General features: G+C 44.0%; 1 protein-coding gene across 2 annotated transcripts in view; it reads left to right on the forward strand.

Moving 5' to 3' along the window:
- The window catches only part of LOC139535861 (ubiquitin carboxyl-terminal hydrolase 32-like), a 34,278-nt gene that overhangs the window by 5,203 nt on the left and 8,897 nt on the right, over positions 1–20,178 (forward strand). Inside the window, exons 3-20 of one of the 2 annotated variants that reach the window (XM_071335726.1) lie at positions 9,412–9,517; positions 9,780–9,898; positions 15,056–15,215; positions 15,312–15,443; positions 15,529–15,636; positions 15,734–15,849; positions 16,002–16,064; positions 16,165–16,248; positions 16,356–16,417; positions 16,532–16,634; positions 16,743–16,935; positions 17,120–17,277; positions 17,411–17,551; positions 17,689–17,809; positions 18,820–18,974; positions 19,538–19,619; positions 19,708–19,782; positions 20,023–20,161. In XM_071335726.1, the coding sequence (XP_071191827.1) occupies positions 9,412–9,517; positions 9,780–9,898; positions 15,056–15,215; positions 15,312–15,443; positions 15,529–15,636; positions 15,734–15,849; positions 16,002–16,064; positions 16,165–16,248; positions 16,356–16,417; positions 16,532–16,634; positions 16,743–16,935; positions 17,120–17,277; positions 17,411–17,551; positions 17,689–17,809; positions 18,820–18,974; positions 19,538–19,619; positions 19,708–19,782; positions 20,023–20,161 (2,117 nt within the window). Of the gene's footprint in view, positions 1–9,411; positions 9,518–9,779; positions 9,899–15,055; positions 15,216–15,295; positions 15,444–15,528; positions 15,637–15,733; positions 15,850–16,001; positions 16,065–16,164; positions 16,249–16,355; positions 16,418–16,531; positions 16,635–16,742; positions 16,936–17,119; positions 17,278–17,410; positions 17,552–17,688; positions 17,810–18,819; positions 18,975–19,537; positions 19,620–19,707; positions 19,783–20,022; positions 20,162–20,178 lie in introns of those variants that run through there. The other variant, XM_071335733.1, reaches the window with a different exon arrangement.

Consider the following 20,178-nt stretch of genomic DNA (forward strand, 5'->3'; position numbering starts at 1 on the left):
TTCCGCAAGCCATGACATCCACCATTTCAGATTGTTCTGACATCGTTTCTGTAGTTAGAAACAGATAGAGGAGCATTCCTGCCAGAGGTCTTCACGGATCCACCTGTACCCGAGACCACCTTTCCGGATCCAGAATTCTATGTCACAAGTCGGTTTGCACATTTTGGGGAATATTCAGAGGTGGAAACTTCCTGTGGGATTTAACGGGAATTTATGCAAATTAATATTAATACCATTTAAATGTAGATGTATTTTGCATTGAATATATTTACCTTATCATATGGAGACAGAAACAAACCTTTTTATCTTATAAGTAGACATAATTGCAAATTATAAAATCCTTCCAATAGAAAAAAAAAATTGAACTTTAATTAAATTAGTTGACTCTTCACATGGGATGATTTCACTGAACAACAAAAGGGAATATTGAATGATCCCCACTGATCCATCGCATCTGCCGATATTGACTGCCTCATCGAGGATCCCAAAAACGTTTTCAACAAACATCTGTAAAATGATAGTCTAGAAACTAAAGCTTTGGTTGTCTTCCTCTCAGGCTTCCATTTCTTCTCCCTGGACCTCCTCAATGTCCACCTCTTGAACATCAGACTCTGAGGCCTCATCTTCACTGTCACTTTCCAACCCTGTTGAGGATGGCTCATTGTCAGGCTCAAAAAGCCCAAAAATTTGCCCGGATGGCCACCAATTTTTCAACCCATGTATTGGTCAGCCTGTTGCGTGCTTTGGTGTGTGTGTTCCCAAACAAGGACCTTTTGCGTTCTGAGGCGGCTGATGTTTGTGGAATTTGGAGAATGATTGATTGAGGCAACAGGGGAAGGCACCTCAGATCCACAAAGTCCCTTCTACCAGGTGGCTGATGAGATATGTTGGCACGACTGCCATATTGCATCTCCATCCAAAAGCCCTTGCTTAGAAGTGTACTTCGCCAGACTGCCAATAACCTTGCCCTCTTCCAGGCCAAGGTGGCGAGACACGATAGGCCTTGTTGATCTCTGCACCAGACAGGATGCTCTTGCCAGCATACTTGGGGTCCAACATGTACACTGCGGCGTGTATGGGCTTCAGGCAGAAGTCTTCACGCTTTTTGATGTATTTCAGTACTGCAGTTTCCTCTGCTTGGAGCAACAGTGAAGTGGGCAGGGCAGTGTGGATTTCTTCTCTTACATCTGCAAGCAGAGTCTGAACATCAGACAGGATGGCATTGTCTCCCTCAATCTGTGCAATGGCTACTGCTATAGGTTTCAGGAGTTTCAGGCTGCTTACCACTCTTTCCCAAAATACATCATCCACAAGGATTCTCTTGATGGGGCTGTCCATATCGGCAGACTGTGATATGGCCATTTCTTGGAGAGACTCCCCCCCCCCAGGAGACTGTGAAACATGATCATGACAACACCACCCCAACAGGTGTTGCTGGGCAGCTTCAATGTGGTGTTCTTGTTCTTCTCACTTCAAATCGAACATTATTTGTCACATGCACCGAATACAACAAGTGTAGACTTTACCGTGAAATGCTTACTTCCAAGCCCTTAACCAACAGTGCAGTTCAAGAAGAGTTCGAATATTTACCAAGTAGACTAAAGTAAAAAGTAACACAATAATGAGGCTATATACAGGGGGCACCGGTACCGAGTCAGCGGGGGTACAGGTTAGTTGAGGTAATTTGTACATGTAGGTGGGGGTGAAGTGACTATGCATAGATAATAAACAGCGAGTAGCAGCAGTGTACAAAAGGGAGGGGGGGGGGGGGTCATCAATGTAAATTGTCCGGTGGCGATTTTATTAATTGTTCAGCAGTCTTTGCTTGGTGAGATTGCTGCTATAACTACATGACCCTTCACATACTTTACCATTTCCTTGGCTCTCTTGTAGAGGTTATCCATTGTTTTCAGTGCCATGATGTCCTTGAGGAGCAGATTCAACGCATTAGCAGCACAGCCAATGGGTATGATGTGAGGGTAGGACTACTCCACTTTAGACCAAGCAGCCTTCATGTTCGCAGCATTGTCTGTCACCAGTGCAAATACCTTCTGTGTTCCAAGGTCATTGACTGCCTTCAGCTCATCTGCAATGTAGAGACTGTTGTGTCTATGCTCTTGTAAAATACTGTTTGAAGGGTGGAGATGATATAGTTAATTATTCCTTGCCCGAAAACATTCGACCACCAATCAGAGATTGCAATACAGTCTGCTTTCTCTATGATTTTCTTGACCTTCACTTGAACTCTGCTCTGCATCCAGCAAATGAGTAGATAAAGCATGTCTGGTTGGAGGGGTGTATGCTGGGCGAAGAATATTCAGAAATCTCTTCTAATACACATTGCCTGTGAGCATCAGAGGTGAACCAGATGCATACACAGCTCGAGCAAGACATTCATCAGCATTTCTCTGACTATGTTCCTCCATTCAGTCAAAAAAACTTCTGATTCCAGAAGGACCATAAGCTGTTGCTATCGATAAGGTGTCTGATTCATCATTTTCACCTCAAATAGAGGTAGAGGGACATTTGTCAGGGATTGCTTATTGTGAGCGCTGAGGGAACTTTATGCACTTGGCCAGATGATTCTGCCTCTTTGTTGCATTCTTCACATATGATTTGGCACAGTATTTGAAAATGTACACAGCTTTTCCTTCTACATTAGCTGCAGTGAAATGTCTCCACACATCAGATAGTGCCCGTGGCATTTTCCTGTAAAGATTTGAAAAAATGAGTTAAAAAAAAACAACAAATACAATTCCATGTAGTTAAATAAAACAACTCCTTTGTAAGATAAATGTTTAAAAAATTAAACATGTATGGAAACAGGGGAATTAACACTCCTCAGTTAGCAGGCTCAAGCAAGCTAAAACCCACATGGTAGCAAAAACTAACTAGCAGAAATTGTTAACAAGTTAGAAATTATTTAAACACACTTTGCTGTAGGCTACTATTTACTAGTTAACAAAAAATCATGTATGTCGTATCAAATAAATTCACCCCACCCACTATTGTAATCAAAACTTAACAGAATGCATGTAGTCCTTGGCTCAGACAGTGTAGTTGTGTGGGCTCAATAGCATCTCATTAGTGTGCAAGATCTTGAGAATCAGCTGTACATGTGATGGAAGAGTGCACTGCGAATGTGATCGAAGAATGCACTGTGCATGCAGAGGGTTGCGATTCCATTGAATTGGGGATAGTTTACCAAAATATGCCACAAGACCTAAAATTGCCTTATGTGTATCTCACAAAAAAGGGTCGCTAACTTTTTTTGATGAATTTAAGCAAAACCGCCCAAATTCCAGGACTTAAATTTCCGGACATTTTCCATGGGAAGTTATCGGAAAGTTTCCGACCCTTCTGGTTTGGATCTGATATAATTGTGACAGGTATCGGCTATGTGTAATTTTAACTGACTTGTCTGGAAGGCCGAACATGACTGCTGCAGTAGAGAGCGAGACATTTTATAATTTATGCTGATGGTTTTGCTTTTCACGAGAGTGGAAAGTCAAAAGTTTGGACACACCTACCCATTCCAGGGTTTTTCTTTATTTTTGCTATTTTCTACATTGTATAATAATAGTGAAGACATCAAAACAATAAGATAACACATGGAATCATGTAGTATCCAAAAAAGTGTTAAACAAATCAAAATATATTTTATATTTGAGATTCTTCAAAGTAGCCACCCTTCGCCTTGATGATAGCTTTGCACACTCTTGGCATTCTCTCAACCAGCTTCATGAGGTAGCATTTCCATTAACAGGTGTGCCTTGCTAAAAGTTAAACAGCGGAATATTTTCTCTTAATGTGTTTGAGCCAATCAGAAGAGAGCCCTATTTGGTAAAAGACCAAGTCCATATTATGGCAACAACAGCTCAAATAAGCAAAGAGAAACAACAATCCATCATTACTTTAAGACATAGACAGTCAATGTGGTAAATTTCTTTGAAAGTTTCTTCAAGTGCAGTCGCAAAAACTAAACACAATGATGAAACTGGCTCTCATTAGGACCGCCACAGGAAAGGAAAACCCAGAGTTAACTCTGCTGCGGAGGATAAGTTTATTAGAGTTAACTGCACCTCAGATTGCAGCCCAAATAAATCTTTCACAGAATTCATGTAACAGACACATCTCAACATCAACTGTTCAGAGGAGACTGTGTGATTCAGGCCTTCATGGTCGAATTGCTGCAAAAAAGGACACCAATAATAAGACTTGCTTGGGCCAAGAAACATGAGCAATGGACATTAGACCGGTGGTAATCTGTCCTTTGTTCTGATGAGTCCAAATTAGATTTTTGGTTCCAACTGCCGTGTCTTTGTGAGACGCATAGTAGGTGAACGGATGGTGTGGGGGTGCTTTGCTGGTGACATGGTCTGTGATTTATTTTGAATTCAAGGCACACTTAACCAGCGTGGCTACCACAGCATTCTGCAGCAATATGCCATCCCATCTGGTTTGTGCTTAGTGAGACTATCATTTGTTTTTCTACAGGACAATGACCCAAGACACCCCTCCTGGCTTTTTATGGGCTATTTGACCATGGAGAGTGATGGAGTGTTGCATCAGATGACCTGGCCTCCACAATCACCCGACCTCAACCCAATTGAGATGGTTTGGGATGAGTTGGACTGCAGAGTGAAGGAAAAGCAGCCAACAAGTGCTCAGCATATGTGAGAACTCCATCAAGACTGTTGGGAAAGCATTCCTCATGAAGCTGGTTGAGAAAATCCCAAGAGTGTCCAAAGTTGTCATCAAGGCAAAGGGTGGCTACTTTGAAGAAATCAAAAATCGGTTTAGATTTGTTTAACACTTTTGGTTACTATATGATTCCATATGTGTTATTTCATAGTTTTGATGTTTTCACTATTATTCTACAATGTAGAAAATAGTAAAAATAAAGAAAAACCCTGGAATGAGTAGGTGTTGCCAATCTTTTGACTGGTACTGTAGATTGGCACTAGGCTACAGCCATATAGCCTCGACTCCATGTGTGGCAAAAGTTAATAGATATCTAGTAAATGGAAGATGGAATTAAAAATACGAAATTGAAGGTTAAAGGTGAAGGATAGGCGTCTCTAGTAACCGAACGAATAGAACGACCGACAAGCTGGCTTGGGTAGCAACCCTAGATTTGTGTTGGGACTACATCTTGTGGAAGGATGAAATAGTATTAATCAAAATAAGGTTATTAATGAAAATATGTCAGTCATTATTTTAATACGTTGGTAACCCGTTGTATTAAAGTGATAATGCCCTCGAAGCCGGTGTTTGGAGGATATATTAGCACGGGTTGCCTAACAACACCTGTGCCAATATCCTCCAAACACCGGCTTCGAGGGCATTATCACTCAACTGTAGGATGAGAAAGTGTATGCACTGCAGCCTCAGTTATCCTAGCTAGCTAACCTTAGCTAATTTAACTAGCTTCTCCCAGTTTGATGCAGTCAAATGTACAATGTATTCATATTTGATAATAAATAACCTAGCTATGGCAACTATTAGTCTACTATAGCGTGAGTTGGCTTGGTTGGTTGCTGTCTCTCCCTCCTCCTTTTTGGACACGTGAAGACCTCTAATTCTTGCAACATTATTATGCTGTAATGTTATTTGATCTCTGAGAAATTAAGCTAATTGATTGCACCCATATAGGCCATTTTAATTTATAGGATTCACATAATATTCAATAAATATAGTACCTAACATCCGATTTTGACCAAACGTTTTTTTTTTTTTCTTACATGAGGAATCCAAAGTTCCAAAAGCCACCCACATATCCCACCATAACAACCAGTATACAGTATCAGTTCTTTATGTCTGACAAGCAGTATGGAGCTGTGGCTTGGGAGTATTGCTTCTTCATCCTTTGTAATGTATTCCTTGTTAATCTGATGTTTTTTCCCCTGTTCAAAGAAATGAGTCATTAAAGTTAGGTTTATGGCCCACATACAACCTGATATTACCAAATTCTGACCACTAGATGGTGCAGTTCCTGTCATTAGGTGAAAGTTAAAAAAAATATATATCCATATCTCTGTGTCCAGTATGAAGGAAGTTGAGGTAGTTTTGCGATCCAACACTAACTAGCCTTACCCATAGACTTTCAGTCATTGAGCTATCTGCTAGCATGAAGTAACCCTTTAATGGTGCAGATGATGCTTGTTTTGGAACATAACGTGTCCTCTCTATTTGGCCAAGAAAATAACCTTGCTGGATAACTTGGATGCATGAATTTCACCTTTTACGTCCATGTTATCATCCACAATTCCAATCTAGTATTCATCATAGCAGCAAACTAGAAAATTAGATGCTCGCACATTCACCATTTTATATCTATGGATTTTCCGAGGACTAAGTCAAATTTAATGGCATAATCTGTGTCAGTATCTAGGTTTCCATTCAATTTTGGACAGATTTTCATGCAAATATTTTAAAATCTGCATAAAACAATGTGCATTTTCCCACCATATATCTCACTTATTGTGGATAAAAGTTGGCATTTTTGACGTAGTGCACATAAAATAACTTTTGCGGTTAAATTACTGAATGTAAAATACAAGTTAAATGGGTTTCATCGCATTTAATGCTACTGATGGTTTTGGCACAAACTGTTGCGTTATATAGCAAACGTGCCCACTCTGGTCTTGCCACTTGCGCTCTAGCCAACAGCTCGCAGATACAGGCTACCTATATTGAAAATATTATGCATATACCGATATAATTTGTATTTGTCAAAAGGCAGCCAAGCATCGATCATCGTCACTAGAATAAGACCCTCACTTTTTAAAGGAGCATCAAGCACATCAAATGCACTTTCACCACCCTGTGAAGGTCATAATTTATTTAATCTGTAGCCTAATAAACTGCATGGTTTCCCGAGTAATAGTGGGAGGACCACACAAGTTTACTTCGAAATGATGGTTATTATATCAATATTTGCGCATTTCCACTGCCATTTCTCACATAAGAAATTTTACCGACACCATGTCAAATGAACAAATTGTCTGTCGGCATATAGGAAATTGTACTGGCGTATCCTGTTTCCATCAGCCCGGTCGTGACTTTTTTCATTCATCAGGTAATTTATCCTCATGAAGTGGTTGGATAGAAACCTGGTTACTGGAAACTCTGCACCTATGAAGCTTTTGTAGAGTGGAACAAAGTGATGGAAGCTGCAGGGTCCTGGCAGAGTCATTGTGTTCGCATATCATTCCCTGAGTTCTATGTGCAAATTTTCCATGTCCTGTTCTATGAAAAACACTTTCACATCACATCTATGCACCACACCATCCCACAAATGCATGGCAGTACTTGTCCACCTTTACTGCATTTAACATTAGTGCCATTTTGATGTATTGTACATGCACACAGAATGTGTTCCAGATGAGCCGACTGCCACACAATGCTTCGGACAGACTGCAGTTTCTTTTTGAAAGCTGCATACAGTTCTTTAAGGTTGCACAGAATGACTATTGTCTCCTCATGAATTTTGAATTTGACAAAATCCTTTTTTCCTGGCATAAGTCTACTATATACATCGTCATTGTAGAATCTAATTAACAAATCCTCAACTGGAAAATTATTGCCAAAGAGTGTTCTGCTTTGGCAACTCCATGATACCTTTCTCTGAAGCCAGTTTTCTTGTTGCCCTTATGTAAACACTGACATTAAAGACCTCTTTTAGTTTTGACTATAGACCATGATGGTGGAGCCATTTATTAATGTGTCTTTTACTTTCTGCTGGATAATTCTTTTTTTTCTTTCATTAAGTAAATGAGCCTGTCAAGATCTTCAGCATTTTTATTAATTTCTTTAAAGATCTCAGGCTGCTCTGAGGCGCCAGTTCCTCAGGAGATACATTGACAGCTTGAGCAGCCTGCTGATGTATGGTGTATTGTGCATCTTTGAACTTGATCTGCACATGAAGATTTATTTTTGCGCAGGATACCTTGGAATGAGATGCCTCTCCTTTGAGCTGTAGTGGACTTAACACCAATGTCACTTAAACTGGAGTCAAGACAGGACTTCATTCTTTTAGCAGCCTGTTCACTGTCAACATCATGACCAGATGAATTATGTGGATCTCCATTGTCACTTTTCATTGAAAGCAATGCGACATCATGGACGCAATTTAATTCCAGGGATGACATGCTCACTGAACATTCCCTTAATTCTTAGCTACCTCCACATTTACTTCTGAGTGATCTATTTACTGCTTTCTAGTGATTATTAAATGGATCACAACAGTTTCTTTGGAAGTCTGAGTAGATAATCAATAGCTTTTGCAAATTGTGTGGTCATCCTTAAGTCAAACCTGTCCTCCATGAAAACAATTTTAGTTTGTACTCTTAGCTACCTCATGCTTCAAACTAACTGCCCTTGAATAGTCCATTGAATGGCAACTCTGAGGTATTTCCCTATGGTGCAATTCTCATTAAGGGGTTTCCTACTAGCCCAAAACGTTGGCGCAATTGGCAAGTGACTGAAATGCTGAGCATGACAACCCTATTAAAAAAAGAGAACCAATTAGGACATTTACCATTAGAAACTGTTAAACCTACGCAATACACCATTATATAAACAATTAAGCCTTCACCAATAGAAACTATTGCAAAACACAATGTGCTTTGGGGATATTTACCTTTTTGAAGACCATTTAGAGACCAGAACCATTAGAACTGCTGTAGCCTAGTGGTTTGCTTGTTCACCGGAAAAGGTCTAACTGCTCCAGACCTCTTTTGAAGGGATTTGGCCACATACTCAATGTATTCTCAACCAATAAAATGTTGCTCATGAGGTTGAAAACCCCTGCGCCTATACCTCTACCTGGGTAGTACCCAACTTCAGCTGTTCTGATTGGGAGGTTATCCTGTCCTCGTTCCGAATTTCAACCAATCCTAATCTTAACCATTCATTTCTATTGAATATTTTTATTTATTGACAACTTCTAACTGGATATAATAGTGACACTGTTTAGCAGCAACACCACCGTCTAGTGGTCAGAACCTGGTAGTATCAGGTTGTATAATGGGCGTTCAAATGGTCTTTCAACAAAATGTTTCAGGAACGCTTATCTGTTTCAAACTACAGAAATAATTTCAGAACAATCTGAGATGGTGGGTGTCAATCCTCTTTCTTGTGTTTTTTAAGGTGGAATGACTCATTAGTGATTGTAGCCTATTGTGCTCTTCTGATATGAGTCTAACTAGCTTACTAACCTGGACAACCTTGCATATTTGAATTCAACTTTAGTCCACCTGACAGGGTTATCAAAGATAATATACCTTTTTATCGGTTTCTGAAAGGGAACTCACTCTCCAAATTACAACAACAAGTAGGTCAGGACTGGACCAGAATGAGTTGACAGGTTTACCTGAATTGAACCCAGCTCCCTTCCCCTGTTTCTAGGTGATATACAGCTCATTCGGTGGGACCTCTAAAGGCCTGCACTTCAACAACCTAATTGTTGGCTTGGTTCTGTTGACTAGAGGACGTGATGAAGAAAAAGCTAAATGTGAGTATTGTAACCGACAGACTTATGGAACCTCTATAGATGCTTGTGTTGACCATGTAATTACAAGAATAATCATATAATTTAATAGGATCTCTGAGAATAAAAACAAACAAATAGACCTTCACAAAATGACCCCTCTTTTGTAGTGGTATCTAATTTGTATTCTTGATAATGTCTAATAATGCGATTCACCCCCATTGTGAATATCACACCTGACAGAGTTGCTTATAAGGCTAAGCTTCTTTTTGTGGTTCTCCTTCAGACATTTTCAGTCTGTTTGCCAGCGATTTGGGCAATCATGCAACGCGAGAGGACATGGAAAGTATGCTGCAGACTGTGGATGGAGAGATCCCACTTTCTCTCAGAAAGTGTTTCTCTGAGGTTAGCTCATATGCCTTATTTGAATGAATATGTATGGGTAACTGCCAAAACAAAGGAAACGCTAACATGAAGTGTCTTAGTAGGGCGTTGGGCCACCACGAGCTGCCAGAACAGCCTCAATGTGCCTTGGCATAGATTCTAAAAGTGTCTGGAACTCTATTGGAGGGATGCGACACCATTCTTCCACAACAAATTACATAATTTGGAGTTTTGTTGATGGTTGTGGAAAACGCTGTCTCGGGTGCCACTCCAGAAGTGTTAAATTGGTTTGAGATCTGGTGGTTGAGAGAGACACACACTTCAAACCCCCTATGCTCCTTTGAGACCCCTCTTTCAAAGTCACTGAGATTTCTTCTTCTAGCCATGGTATCCAAAATATTGGGCAACTAGGCATTTTTATACGTGACCCTAAGCATGATGGGATTTTAATTGCTTAATTAACTCAGAAACCACACGTGTAGAAGCACCTGCTTTCAATATGCGTTGTATCCCTCATTTACTCAAGTATTTCCTTTATTTTAGCAGTTACCTGTATTTGACTGTTTTAAACACATTTACATTACATTTACATTTAAGTCATTTAGCAGACGCTCTTATCCAGAGCGACTTACAAATTGGTGCATTCACCTTATGACATCCAGTGGAACGGCCACTTTACAATAGTGCATCTAAATCTTTTAAGGGGGGGGGGAGTGAGAAGGATTACTTTATCCTATCCTAGGTATTCCTTAAAGAGGTGGGGTTTCAGGTGTCTCCGGAAGGTGGTGATTGACTCCGCTGTCCTGGCGTCGTGAGGGAGTTTGTTCCACCATTGGGGGGCCAGAGCAGCGAACAGTTTTGACTGGGCTGAGCGGGAACTGTACTTCCTCAGTGGTAGGGAGGCGAGCAGGCCAGAGGTGGATGAACGCAGTGCCCTTGTTTGGGTGTAGGGCCTGATCAGAGCCTGGAGGTACTGAGGTGCCGTTCCCCTCACAGCTCCGTAGGCAAGCACCATGGTCTTGTAGCGGATGCGAGCTTCAACTGGAAGCCAGTGGAGAGAGCGGAGGAGCGGGGTGACGTGAGAGAACTTGGGAAGGTTGAACACCAGACGGGCTGCGGCGTTCTGGATGAGTTGTAGGGGTTTAATGGCACAGGCAGGGAGCCCAGCCAACAGCGAGTTGCAGTAATCCAGACGGGAGATGACAAGTGCCTGGATTAGGACCTGCGCCGCTTCCTGTGTGAGGCAGGGTCGTACTCTGCGGATGTTGTAGAGCATGAACCTACAGGAACGGGCCACCGCCTTGATGTTGGTTGAGAACGACAGGGTGTTGTCCAGGATCACGCCAAGGTTCTTAGCGCTCTGGGAGGAGGACACAATGGAGTTGTCAACCGTGATGGCGAGATCATGGAACGGGCAGTCCTTCCCCGGGAGGAAGAGCAGCTCCGTCTTGCCGAGGTTCAGCTTGAGGTGGTGATCCGTCATCCACACTGATATGTCTGCCAGACATGCAGAGATGCGATTCGCCACCTGGTCATCAGAAGGGGGAAAGGAGAAGATTAGTTGTGTGTCGTCTGCATAGCAATGATAGGAGAGACCATGTGAGGTTATGACAGAGCCAAGTGACTTGGTGTATAGCGAGAATAGGAGAGGGCCTAGAACAGAGCCCTGGGGGACACCAGTGGTGAGAGCACGTGGTGAGGAGACAGATTCTCGCCACGCCACCTGGTAGGAGCGACCTGTCAGGTAGGACGCAATCCAAGCGTGGGCCGCGCCGGAGATGCCCAACTCGGAGAGGGTGGAGAGGAGGATCTGATGGTTCACAGTATCGAAGGCAGCCGATAGGTCTAGAAGGATGAGAGCAGAGGAGAGAGAGTTAGCTTTAGCAGTGCGGAGCGCCTCCGTGATACAGAGAAGAGCAGTCTCAGTTGAATGACTAGTCTTGAAACCTGACTGATTTGGATCAAGAAGGTCATTCTGAGAGAGATAGCGGGAGAGCTGGCCAAGGACGGCACGTTCAAGAGTTTTGGAGAGAAAAGAAAGAAGGGATACTGGTCTGTAGTTGTTGACATCGGAGGGATCGAGTGTAGGTTTTTTCAGAAGGGGTGCAACTCTCGCTCTCTTGAAGACGGAAGGGACGTAGCCAGCGGTCAGGGATGAGTTGATGAGCGAGGTGAGGTAAGGGAGAAGGTCTCCGGAAATGGTCTGGAGAAGAGAGGAGGGGATAGGGTCAAGCGGGCAGGTTGTTGGGCGGCCGGCCGTCACAAGACGCGAGATTTCATCTGGAGAGAGAGGGGAGAAAGAGGTCAGAGCACAGGGTGGGGCAGTGTGAGCAGAACCAGCGGTGTCGTTTGACTTAGCAAACGAGGATCGGATGTCGTCGACCTTCTTTTCAAAATGGTTGACGAAGTCATCTGCAGAGAGGGAGAAGGGGGGGGGGGGGGGAGGAGGATTCAGGAGGGAGGAGAAGGTGGCAAAGAGCTTCCTGGGGTTAGAGGCAGATGCTTGGAATTTAGAGTGGTAGAAAGTGGCTTTAGCAGCAGAGACAGAAGAGGAAAATGTAGAGAGGAGGGAGTGAAAGGATGCCAGGTCCGCAGGGAGGCGAGTTTTCCTCCATTTCCGCTCGGCTGCCCGGAGCCCTGTTCTGTGAGCTCGCAATGAGTCGTCGAGCCACGGAGCGGGAGGGGAGGACCGAGCCGGCCTGGAGGATAGGGGACATAGAGAGTCAAAGGATGCAGAAAGGGAGGAGAGGAGGGTTGAGGAGGCAGAATCAGGAGATAGGTTGGAGAAGGTTTGAGCAGAGGGAAGAGATGATAGGATGGAAGAGGAGAGGGTAGCGGGGGAGAGAGAGCGAAGGTTGGGACGGCGCGATACCATCCGAGTAGGGGCAGTGTGGGAAGTGTTGGATGAGAGCGAGAGGGAAAAGGATACAAGGTAGTGGTCGGAGACTTGGAGGGGAGTTGCAATGAGGTTAGTGGAAGAACAGCATCTAGTAAAGATGAGGTCGAGCGTATTGCCTGCCTTGTGAGTAGGGGGGGAAGGTGAGAGGGTGAGGTCAAAAGAGGAGAGGAGTGGAAAGAAGGAGGCAGAGAGGAATGAGTCAAAGGTAGACGTGGGGAGGTTAAAGTCGCCCAGAACTGTGAGAGGTGAGCCGTCCTCAGGAAAGGAGCTAATCAAGGCATCGAGCTCATTGATGAACTCTCCGAGGGAACCTGGAGGGCGATAAATGATAAGGATGTTAAGCTTGAAAGAGCTGGTAACTGTGACAGCATGGAATTCAAAGGAGGCGATAGACAGATGGGTAAGGGGAGAAAGAGAGAATGACCACTTGGGAGAGATGAGGATCCCGGTGCCACCACCCCGCTGACCAGAAGCTCTCGGGGTGTGCGAGAACACGTGGGCGGACGAAGAGAGAGCAGTAGGAGTAGCAGTGTTATCTGTGGTGATCCATGTTTCCGTCAGTGCCAGGAAGTCGAGGGACTGGAGGGAGGCATAGGCTGAGATGAACTCTGCCTTGTTGGCCGCAGATCGGCAGTTCCAGAGGCTACCGGAGACCTGGAACTCCACGTGGGTCGTGCGCGCTGGGACCACCAGATTAGGGTGGCCGATGCCACGCGGTGTGGAGCGTTTGTATGGTCTGTGCAGAGAGGAGAGAACAGGGATAGACAGACACATAGTTGACAGGCTACAGAAGAGACTACGCTAATGCAAAGGAGATTGGAGTGGCAAGTGGACTACGCGTCTCGAATGTTCAGAAAGTTAAGCTTACGTAGCAAGAATCTTATTGACTAAAATGATTAAGATGATACAGTACTGCTGAAGTAGGCTAGCTGGCAGTGGCTGCGTTGTTGACTTTGTAGGCTAGCTGGCAGTTGTTGACTTTGTAGGCTAGCTGGCAGTGGCTGCGTTGTTGACACTACACTAATCAAGTCGTTCCGTTGAGTGTAATAGTATCTACAGTGCTGCTATTCGGGGGCTAGCTGGCTAGCTAGCAGTGTTGATTACGTTACGTTGCGTTAAAAGAACGACAATAGCTGGCTAGCTAACCTAGAAAATCGCTCTAGACTACACAATTATCTTTGATACAAAGACGGCTATGTAGCTAGCTATGTAGCTAGCTACGATCAAACAAATCAAACCGTTGTACTGTAATGAAATGAAATGAAAATGTGATACTACCTGTGGAGCGAAGCGGAATGCGACCGGGTTGTTGAGTGCAGAAGTTCTATTCGGTAGACGTTGGCTAGCTGTTGGCTAGCTAGCAGTGTCTCCTACGTTAAGGACGACAGATAGCTGGCTAGCTAGCCTCGGTAAATTAAGATAATCACTCTAAAACTACACACTCTAAACTACACAATTATCTTGGATACGAAGACAGCAAAGACAACTATGTAGCTAGCTAACACTACACTAATCAAGTCGTTCAGTTGGGTGTAATAGTTGCTACAGTGCTGCTATTCGGTAGACGGTGGACGTTTGCTAGCTGGCTAGCTGCTGGGCAGATGGCAGATAGCAGTGTAGACTGCGTTAGGACGACGAAATACGATAATTACGCAATTATCTTTGATACAAAGACGGCTATGTAGCTAGCTAAGAAGAAATTGCTAAGATTAGACAAATTAAACCGTTGTACTATAATGAAATGTAATGAAATGTAATGAAAAGTTATACTACCTGCGGACCAAAGTGCTGCTATTCGGTAGACGGTAGACATTTTGACAGCCATGTTTTCACAAACTGTATGACCACCAGGGTGGGTGCAAATCTGCTATTACACGCTTACCAGGTATATTTTATTTGTTCACTACAAACATGCCACATATCCTAATGTATCCTTATCTAATTGTAAGCTGCTGACAGAACTTATGTTACCTGTTTGGGGTGGCGGGTAGCCTAGTGGTTAGAGCGTTGGGCCAGTAACCGAAAGGTTGCTGGATCGAATCACCGAGCTGACAAGGTAAAAATCTGTCGTTCTGTCCCTGAACAAGGCAGTTGTTCCCCGGTAGGCCGTCATTGTAAATAAGAATTTGTTCTTAACTGACTTGCCTAGTTAAATAAAGGTTCAATAAAATAAAAGTGCACAGGGCTGCTAATGCTACTTGACACAGAAAGATAATTCCACTATGTGTTTTGCACCTTTGTTCAAGGCTTAGTGGAGTTCCTGTTATTTTCTTTACCAGGGTGAGAAGGTAAATTATGAGAAATTTAAGAGCTGGCTCCTACAGAACAAGGATGCCTTCACCTTCTCCCGCTGGCTCCTGTCCAGTGGGGTGTGTGTCACCCTGACAGACGATAGTGACACACCCACCTTCTACCAGACCTTGGCTGGAGTAACACACTGTGAGTGACTGTCATCCTGATCCTTTGGGAGATATACTAAATAATAGCCTAGGCTAGGGGTCTTGTCATGCCACTTATAGATGTTCTTTCTTGCAGTAGAGGAATCGGATATCATTGACCTGGAGAAGAGATACTGGCTGCTGAAAGCTCAGTCTCGGACAGGACGATTTGACCTGGAAACATTTGTCGCTTTAGTTTCTCCCACTATTCATACATCCCTAAGTGAAGGTAAGAGAACACGCAGGATGTGGATTTGATTTATTGGATACTTCTTTTGAAGGCGATCGTTACGTCCATTTCTCCTTCTGTGCAGGTTTGTTTCATGCCTTTGATGAAAACAGGGACAATCACATAGATTTTAAGGAAATCTCATGTGGACTATCTGCTTGCTGCAGAGGGCCTTTGGCAGAGAGACAGAAGTGTAAGTAGATACACAAGCACTAAGCCTTGCTGTTTGTCATTCTTTCATGACATTGACAGTTTCAATGTGTGACTTTCCTCTTGTTTCTTTTCCCCAGTCTGTTTCAAAGTGTTTGACGTTGACCATGATGGGCTTCTGTCTCGGGAGGAAATCACAGAAATGTTTGGAGCATTACTGGAGGTGTGGAAAGACAATCGCACAGACCTTCTACCTGTAAGTACCATTTGGCCAGACTGGACATATGATGGACATACTGTAGATAATGATAACTGTTGTAATGTTTGTAGTTAGATTGTTTCGTTTTAACCTGTCCCATTACTACTCTGGGTTCTTACTTAAGCCTTACCCTGCCTCTGTCCCTTAAGGAAGCGGACACTAATGTCCATGCCATTGTGGAAGACATCCTGAAGGAGCATGACACCACTAAGGTATTACCTTACTGCTTGCGTGACTTTGGATTCATACAGATTTCTTTAATGTTGTCAGAAAATTTTGAAACCTGTTATTGGTGGTTGTTGTGTTCTTTAGCAAGGGCATTTGACCCTGGAGGACTACCAAATATGGAGTGTGAAGAGTGCATTTGCCAATGAGTTCCTCAACCTGCTGTTTCAGGTAACAGCCAGCCACCATGTGTTTCTACTTTGGTCAACATTATGTGCTTTGTGTGCTTTTCTTGTTCTGCTGGATCACCAGTCTTCTGCTATCGTGTTGGTCTCTAGGTGTGTCATATTGTCCTGGGGCTGCGGCCTGCTTCCCCTGAAGAGGAGGGACAGATAATCAGGTATGTGTGTCTGTGTCACCATGTCAGTGTCCTTTCCTGCTGTCATACACATGCTTCCTTATCCCCTCAATCAATCAATCAAACACTCACAAACTCACTCACTTGTGTCTGCAGGGGCTGGTTGGAGAGGGCGAGCAGACACGGCCTCCAGCCAGGAGACTACTGGTTCCTCATAGCAGTGCCGTGGTGGCAGCAGTGGAGGGACTACGTCAAATATGTAAGCAAGGCTTTTTTGCTGCTTGACACCATGATCATCTGTTTATCATACTGTGCCCATTCTACATTTCTTTGCTGATGTGATTGTGGTTGTTGGCGTCTCTTCCAGGATAACAAGCATATCGTGGTGGAGCAGCCATTAGTGTTTGGCACAGTGAGGAGTGGTGTAGGGGCCGGAACCCAGGCCAGGGCAGAGCAATGCCCAGAGGGGGAGAGCATGGCCAGCTCCTACAGCTCCACAGAGGAGAAGTTCGCAGACAACATCTCCAGTGCATCAGAGGCCTCCGAGACAACCAGCGGCAGTGAGTGGCTAAGAATTCTCAGCACCCCGTGTTACACTTAGTATTAGCAAAACAGTTGGATACTAGTATAGCTTAATAATAAGGAAATGTACCACTCATTATACCTGCCTTGCCTTGCATACTGTGTGCTGAGAGTGAGTGTACAACTGAATGTCATTGAAAACCATTAATTTGCTCTCCTCAGGCCTTCTACCCCGGGGCTCGACTGCTACGGATATCTGCTTTGCCCGTCAGCATGATGACACAGACAACCAGTGCTTCCTGGGGGCTGATGGGAACATGGTGGTTCTAAGGCCTGGGGCCATCGATAACCAGCCTCTGGTCACATCAGAGCCCTTAAAGGTAAGTTAGGCACCACAAACAACACTGTGGAAGGGGATGGACTCAATTAGAGATTAAAATGTTCCTCTTCTTCAAACTGGCCTTGCCATATTGTTTCAGTTTTAAATCTGTCTATCTTGAACTGTTCCCCTAGGCTCCCACATTGACTATGGAGGGGGGCCTACTGAGGCGCTCCCCGTCCCTGATTCTAGGCAGGGACTTTGAGGTTGTGCCAGAGCCTGTGTGGAGGGCACTCTACCACTGGTACGGAGCCAACCTGAGTCTCCCCAGGCCGGTACGTACATTTCAACTCTGTAAAGCAGGACCACTTGTGGATTTTCCATTAAACCGTCACCATTATCATCCCTATTGATCCTGACATTGTGATAACCTCACATTCCCCATCCCCTCTTCTCCTGTTGGCATTCCCAGGTGATCAGAAACACCAAGACAGACTGTGCTGAGCTGGAGCTGTTCCCCCGACACCTGCTCTTCCTGAGGCAGCAGCAGCCCCCCGCACGCACCCCCCAGAACAACGTCTGGGTCAATATGGGTAACAGCTTTCCCTGCATGTGTCTCCAGCACTTCTCCAAAGGTTACAAAGCAATGGAGGGACAAGAATAGCAGAGTACCCTAGTGACTTTCTGCCCAAGAGTGTCCAGGGCCATTCAGCATGTTGATCTGAAAAGCACGTCCACTCCCGACTGCGGATGATTGAAAGACCGCTCGTGCGATAGATGCGTTCTGCCTACAACACAATCACGACTCAATCTTGCAAAGTTAGATTTGGTTGGTTGCATTGAAGGGGGCTGATATTATATTGATGCAAACATAATTCCCACGTTAGAGGGAAGCGTTGATCTGTTTAAGGAAGTATGTAACTTGGCAAAGTAGTTTAATCACTAGAATTCTCTGTGCGGGCTGGCATTTCTTCTGCACAGCAGTCCAGGAGGAGGAAGGCACTTAGAGGGAACATTCATCACAAGACTTGGGGCAGCACAGGGACACAAAAATGTTTAATTACCTTTTTTGTGACCTGAGTCTTTTAACCAAAATATCACAGATGAGACGACAGATGTCCACATGCCCCTTTAAGGGCGGGAGGTTACCGTGGTAGCACGACTAGAGTCATGTTTGTGTCTGAGATTGAGTTTGTCTAGTAGAAGCGTTGTATTCTCTTCCCTAGCTGTTGAAACTCAAACATAGAAAAACAACCTAGCTTGTGAACAAAACAATGTAAATAGCCAAGAAACACAAGGACAAAAAGTCTCACTTCAGCAGACTTTCATTTTAAGTAAATTAGACCAACTTTCATGCCTGTGCGCAGCGCTTCTAAAAATAAATCTTTCACTCCGCTCATCACGTTTGCACAGCCCCAGCCAGGCAGTGTTGCAGTGTGAGCTGAAATAGGCTATGTAGGATCTGGGCCTCATTATATGTCAGAGCATTTGGCCACCGCAACATGGTCTGTGAATTTTCTTCCACACCCATTCCTGTGCTTTTTACCAATCATGTGTGCAGAGCAGTTCAATGTATCCGTGGTGTCTCCCTGAACTCCCCCAGGTAACGTTCCCTCACCTAGTGCCCCCCTAAAGCGTGTGTTGGTCTACACGGGCTGTTTCAGTAGGGTGGGCACCATCAAGGACATCCATGAATACCTGTCCCAGAGACTCCGCATCAAGGAGGAAGACATGCGCCTCTGGCTCTACAACAATGAGGTGGGTGTGACTCATAGAAGGTTGACCCTTTGTCAACATACATGGCAGGGTTCTCCCCAAAGAATGTAAGAGGGGCACTGCGCCACCTTGTGGACTTGGCTGTGCCACTATTCAAAAAATAAATACAGATAAATAAATACAAAATGTAAACACACACACTGTGAATTACTTGAATTGCTCTTGCCTGGACCTCATACTGATGGTCCCTGTTCTGTAGATCATTGAATAATGACATTACTAGGATAATTCTAGAAAAAATACTGTGAAGAATATTAAATAATTCTTTTGCACTTAACCAGTGTGCGCTGCTTTATTTGTTATCATTTAAGGCTCTAGATTGCAGGAAATGGCACTTAGTTGTTCAAGAAACACACATCTCTGAGTCCAAAGGGGGCCACGGCCCTCCTTGAGACCTCCCCCTCGACTGATTCATCAGCAACACCTTGTTAAAAGAAATCCTGGGGAGAACCCTACACTGCACACACAGACGTGCACAGTAAACACTCAAACTCAAATACTCACACACACGCTAATTTTACAGTTCAAAACATTGTATTCCACAGAATTATCTGACCCTCCTTGATGATGAAGACCATTCCCTGGAGGGGTTGAAGATCCCAGATGAACAGTACATGGTCATAGAAGGTATGCATCATAACAACTCTGTGTTTTTAATAGCTCCATCATGTATTGTCAGGATGAATAGATGAAGACACTTTTTTGTTTTCATCAGTTCGGAACAAGGACATGAGCTGGCCAGAGGAGATGTCCTTCATCGCTAACAGCAACAGGATGAACAGACACAATGGTAAGACCGTCACTGCATACAGTTACAGCACCAACACAACATTAGCACTCCTATATGTAATCATTATTGATAATTTAACATTAACTGGGCTGATTGCTACTTGGATGTATTATAGATAAGTCTGTCAGACAGTACTTGTTTTGCTGTCCAAACACATTGAAGGGGTCCTACTGACTGCTGTAGAAGCTTTTGATGGTTGAATAGCGTCCTCAGACTGTTGCCTCCTGCTGTTGTTCACAGTCCCTACTGAGAAAGGTGCGACTGGACTGAGCAACCTTGGCAACACGTGCTTCATGAACTCCAGTATCCAGTGTGTGAGCAACACCAAGCCTCTCACAGACTACTTCACCTCAGGAAACCACCTTTACGAGCTCAACAGGTATGCGTGTGCATTAT

The sequence above is a fragment of the Salvelinus alpinus genome, chromosome 1 (genome assembly GCF_045679555.1).
Source record: "Salvelinus alpinus chromosome 1, SLU_Salpinus.1, whole genome shotgun sequence".
Taxonomy (NCBI): domain Eukaryota; kingdom Metazoa; phylum Chordata; class Actinopteri; order Salmoniformes; family Salmonidae; genus Salvelinus; species Salvelinus alpinus.